The sequence below is a fragment of the Triticum aestivum genome, chromosome 6B (genome assembly GCF_018294505.1).
Source record: "Triticum aestivum cultivar Chinese Spring chromosome 6B, IWGSC CS RefSeq v2.1, whole genome shotgun sequence".
NCBI lineage: Eukaryota > Viridiplantae > Streptophyta > Magnoliopsida > Poales > Poaceae > Triticum > Triticum aestivum.
The window spans coordinates 15365359-15371267 of record NC_057810.1 but is presented as its reverse complement, the minus strand read 5'-3'; the positions used below and the strand labels follow the sequence as shown (position 1 = coordinate 15371267).

Here is a 5909-nt window from a genome sequence, read left to right as displayed (position 1 = left end):
CAACTACACCTATTTAAGTTCCAGAAACCAAGGACGAAACTACACATGTTTAAGTTCCAGAAACCAAGGATGAATCATTAGAGATCTTGCATGCCAAGTGAATTATCGGGTAGATTTTATTCTAGGAACTATTCCATTGTTCATGAGAGTATTATTTGGCATATATTATATAAGTATGTATTGCTAGGGAATGAATGTCCTAACATGGATAAAAGGGGCGAGCATTGGCGCATGACAAAACATGGAGACATGGGCGAGCATGCAAGGAATGAAAATCGAGCTTCAAGTGGATACATCAGGACTTTGAAGCCACCATAATGACAGACAACTACAAATAAGTAATTTACAAGACGACACTTCATTTTTCCCTCCATGGCCTTCTATAGCTGATCTGCACCTCACTTTTGGGTGAGGCCCATGTAATTTTGTAATATGGGCCAATATTTAGATTCCATATTTGTTGATGAAACTGAATTAGGTTGCATTCACACCCCCTCCAAAGGCTAGACAAATTTCCCCTACATACCTCCATAAATACCACTGCTAGGGCATCATTTCGATGTCCATATTTACCATGGTTAAGGCTTATTCTTTAATCTCTTGCAAGGATTAGACCTTTGTGGTCTGATTAATCGTGTCTCGGTGTCGTCAATAACATCCCAAGAATTGGTTTAGACTTTTCATATGCGCATCATAGTTGCACGTTGTAGTTGAATCCAAAATTTTCTCCACCCATATTGTCGAGTGTTTCTCAATGAAAGATCAAGACACCCGTAGTGTTATTAAGATCTAGACACATTTCCTCTTCCAGTTAGTTGATTTTGCCTAGTTGTGTGTATTACTTATTCTTCATTAAGTAATGTGTTTGAACTATCTCTAGACATAGTGAATCAAATGTTAAAAGATCGCAACTCACCTGTTGTGTGCAAATTTTAGGAGTTAGCCAAGACCTAAGGTCAAGCAAACCACCCTAACCCTCTAGGACTCATACACAAGCGTGAAATTGTTGCCTATCCTGTTGCATCTTTATCGGTCCACGTGGAAGTTGGCGAACTAGCATCACAATAGAAATTGAGATTTTCACCGAGATCATGAAACGATGCATGATATTTAGTGCTTCAAGCCTTCCTTTGGCTTATTGAGGCCCACCACGTATCACCCACAAATTTAATTTCATGCCAAAGCCAATGTATTGAATCCTTTTCGGTGAAGCTATGCATGTGTTTGCATCACGGTCTAGATGGAGGATGTAGGGGCAAGGAGAAGGAAGTGAATAGTTGATTATAATTCCACTTCCATTTCCAACAAAGCTGGACCTAATAGGTATATATTCTATGTTCACGGCTCATCCCTCGATAATGCCCCCCATGGTTATAGTCCCATTTCCATTTCAATGAAGTCATGGATCAAATATCTGATGCTACCTTGGCTCACCCCATTATAACGACCCTTGTTGCTAGGAAAGGAAGGTGATGTAGAAGCTTTTGTGATTTACTGGAGTAGTATATTTGTGAGAACATAGCACATTCATGAGATTTATAGACCATTAAAACGGCCCCCATATTCTACGCTTCGCTTTCAAGTAACTGGTAATGCTTGAAGTCTCTCATGAGCAAACCACTAGGACCTATCAAAACCAATGAAGTTTCTTGTCTGTTTAGACATGGTTTGAATGGACTATTGTAGAATATTATGTGTTTGCCACTCAACACTCTTCATGGAAACGTAGATGATTTTATTGCAGGATCGACTCCCATGATAATGAAGATATTAGCATTAAAGGGATAGCTGCCCAGGATAGCGCCAACGTTATCACAACAATTGTTCACATAGGCAAGGAACAAGCATCGACACTTCTTGAAATTAATTTGGCAGATCACAATTTGAAGCACGACGAGAATCTCAACAATGATCCACCATATGATATCTTGTGCTTTTAGCCGTACTTTGACTTGATTTTACCTGCTACCACTCATGCACTAACCGTTTGGGCCAAACTGAAGCCATTATGATGATGAGTCTTTTTAGACGAACCTCCTTCTATGACTAGATGTGGTTTGAATGTGGGAACGTAACGGCAATCTAAGAGAAGGGATAGGTTTATATCAATCCAAGGGGAAGAACACATGCGTTCGCCAACAAGACCACGATCACTTTGATGCAGGGGACATTGCGGCCCTATATTATCACCAGGGTCATCATGTGCTTGCTTGCCCTGCATATATCACAAATAACAAGGACATCGCCGCCATGATCACCAAGACTCGCCGCCTATGTTGTCGGCAACCTGAGTGGGTTCACCATTGACTCTCTTTGGTTTGCGTGGGCAGCCGGAGTGGGTGGATAAAATTGGGGAAGAATGAACTTTTGGTTCCACCATTGAATGAAACTACATATCCAACAAGGGAACAAGCAATGGACATGTATATCGTCCAGATCCAAGGAGGAAGGAGAGGAGGAGGATGTCAGCAGAGCAGAGAACAGGGCGGAGGTCTGCACAGAAGAGGAGCAGAAGGACTACGAGAGAGCAGGTACTCCATCACCATACGGTAGGAGGGGGCATTGGAGTTGAGGGTTGAATCATAAACCGTGTGGTAGGTTATCCAGAACTCTATTCGTCATCCAGGGTATAAACTCTCTCAAGATATGATACCTTTTGGATGTTGTAATCTTACCTTACTGGCATGTTGTTATCTTACCTCACATGCATTGAATTCTCTGTCGCACATTATAATATTACCTAACCTCACTGATGCATGTGGTAATCTTACCTCACATGCATGACACATTTAATTCCCACGATGGATGTTAAGGAGACCTTAACTACACACCATAATATTACCTCACATGCATTTTGGTTCTTACGGTGACTAAAGGGTGCGTGAGGAGGTGGGGTGAGGAATAAGAATTCTTCACCCCCTGGATGATGAATAGTCATATAGGGCATGCACAAAGTGATAACTAAGATATATAGATCATTATAGATGCCCAATTAATTAACGTGCTTACGGTGATGCAGGCACATGCCCCCTACCCCAAGAGAGAATAGTAGATAGACTATAAGCACCAACCATACAAACAAGATAGAGTGGTTGAGTCTTGAGCACTTCGTATAGTCTACCGCTAGATGTCCAGACTATCCCTCGAGGAAAACAAAAATAAGCATGCCAACTCATACTTCTAGCCTCATACACACACAATATATGTACACTTAACTCGCAAATATCAGTATGCATGCTCGCATGTAGTAAATGTGTATGCGTGTAGAACAAGTAGAAATAAAGTATGTATGACACGATTACCATATATATGCCAACATGGAGATATTTGGACAATACATTTTAATTAAAGTCACATACCTTTTGTTTCATTGAGTCTGTTGGTGGCTCTGTGGAATAGTGCGTGCTTATGTGCAGTCCAGTGAAACTTGATCCCATTGGTGATCCTGCCATCAGAGCCCCCCTCATTGGAGTCGTCCATTTCTATTAGTCTTTTTCCTGAATTGCCATCCCGATGGACAATGCGGTTGCTGTGAGAATCAGTGTTCATGTGGACAGCGGTAGGGGCAATGTTGAGCCTCCGCTGGTTGACATGATGACAGATGTTGCGCATAACATCATCATGCAGGGGCTTGGTTAGGAAGTCACATGCACCTCCAATGAACCCCCTCCTCACCGTCTCTGCCGTCGCGTCGCCAGAGAACACTGTACAATGAATGCAAGTCTATTAGTATGTATGTACAAACATGCTAGATTGATGAATATATGTGTGACCAGTGCTTTCATTGTACCTGTATATTAAGTACCAATAATCCTACACCTAGGTAAACTTATGAAATGTTTTACGTAATCCTTCTCACTAATTTTCTCTCCCCTGAACTTCATGGCGGGGGGCTTTCTCCCTTAAGCCCAATCCCAATCTTCCGCATATGTCTGCCCGGTAAACACGCAAAATATATTACGTACATCTAGCATTGCTCATTAAGTACAGTAGTAACTTCTCCCTCGCTAAAAAAACTAGTAATTGCTGGGAGCAATCCTGCATCTACAGATGACTCCTGCAGAATTTATTTTACAGGCTGTCAAGTATTAATTATACATCATTAGAGAGGGAGGGGACCTCTCTGAAATTAAGGGGAGGTTAGTCCCAACGCAAAAATTCCGTAGGATTAGGATTTTCGCGCCCAATATGATCATCATCAAAGGCAAACACGTCATCATCAAGTCGATAGCTATCATCTTTCCTGCATCTTTGTCTTTTGGGACATCTAGTTTAGTCGTGTGCAGCAAGGCTTGACCCATCAGCTATCATCCGGCTTGCATGGATGGCAAGCAGGAAGAGGCACGCAACAAAAAACACGGAGCCTCGCCAATCAACCTGGTAACTGCCGTGCAGCCTTTACTTTACTGCTGGCAAAAAAACAAAATGACTACAGCTGGAACTACGATCAGAGCCGACTCGTAATACTACATGCCTCGTTGGATCTAGACTCTAAACTCCCTCTGTCCATGGATTGATCGATCTATCACTAGCCAGTACGTACAGATGTATCATATCATCAGGTGAATGCATGTGTGGAGGACTTACAGATGACAGGGTAATGATCCCTGGCCTGCTCGAGGAGGGTGAAGCCATCGATTCCTTCCGCCCGGGTGTGCGCCACCGTCATGACGAGGTCAATCCCGTCTGGGTTCTCCTGTAACTCTTGCAGTGCTTCGACGGGCGAGGCTTTGGTTGTCACTGCACGCCCCAACAATGTGAGGTCACCGGTATAGGTGTTGCAAGGGAAGAAATTAAGATGAAACTGCAGCGAGGTCAGGGTACACGACATACCTTGGTACCCGCAGCCCCTGAGTGTTTGGGTCATGGTCTCGAGGTGGATGGGGTCTTCATCAACAACGAGGACCCTAATCCCCTCGCCGGCGCCGGATGCCAAGGCGTCGCGGCCGTTCCCCATCTCCGCTGCCGGTGTCACAGTCGGTAACGAAAGCCTCGGTTTTGCTTGTCCATAATGAGTGAAGGGCGTTCAGTAACTGGTGACTAGCTGGCCTGCTTTTATATACTATACTCCATACGTTACTTCTCTGATGAGGGTAAACCGGGTGGATGCAGCTAGGGCAGGCAGGGACCTTTTGTGGTCCCCGGTCACACGAGTGCCACATTGTTATCTTTAAATCTTTTACTAGCAAAAGTGCCCGTGCGTTGCAACGGGTGAAAAAAAAATCAATTCCTTTTTATGTCCTAGGTCAATAAATTGATTTAAAACAATGCTTAACATTGAATAATTCATGACAAGGTTCTGAAGTACAGCATCTCCACAGTTCCACCGGAAGCCTGCCAAGGAGGGTCTCTTGTTTGTTTTTCTTCCACATGTAAATGTGCAAATGAAACACACAACTACTTGCAGTGAGGAATCCTCATGGTGCAAATAATATTTCTCCTTTTTTTTTGAAAGGAGGTCATCCCCCGGCCTCTACATCGGATAGGTGCATGCGGCCTCTTTATTAGATCAAGTTCAACCAAACAAAATGTCTGGTCTGCAAAGTACAGCTCTATTTCTACTTCTACACAGTAAAATCATTGTATTTCTTCAACATGAAACTACATAATAATATTTCTATTTCTACTTCTATATAGTAAGAAAATAAATGTATTTCTTCTACATAATAATATTTCAAAAAGCATTACTTGTAATGGCGTTTTCACAAAAATATTGTGTCCCCCCACAGACTCAATGTCCTCTGGGTTGAATAATTCAATCAACAGATCAGTTCATAGAGATGTAAGCATATAAAGTATTTATTTTGAGCAGGATACATAAATTGTGAAGCCCTTATTATAAACAAAATTCCAAGTGAACGTTTGGCATATTTTATGAGAAGTAGGCTCCAGCCAAAAGCTGAAGTTTT

At 42.5% G+C, this 5909-nt stretch overlaps 1 protein-coding gene across 1 annotated transcript in view; it reads right to left on the bottom strand.

The window, feature by feature from the left end:
- Window positions 1-4957, bottom strand: part of LOC123138619 (two-component response regulator ORR24) — a 7425-nt gene extending 2468 nt beyond the window's left edge. Inside the window, exons 1-2 of the mRNA XM_044558571.1 lie at window positions 4588-4957; window positions 3360-3704 (exon numbers count right to left, since the gene is read on the bottom strand). Of these exons, the coding sequence (XP_044414506.1) occupies window positions 3360-3704; window positions 4588-4957 (715 nt within the window). The remainder of the gene's footprint in view (window positions 1-3359; window positions 3705-4587) is intronic.
- Between the last annotated feature and the right edge of the window lie 952 nt (window positions 4958-5909).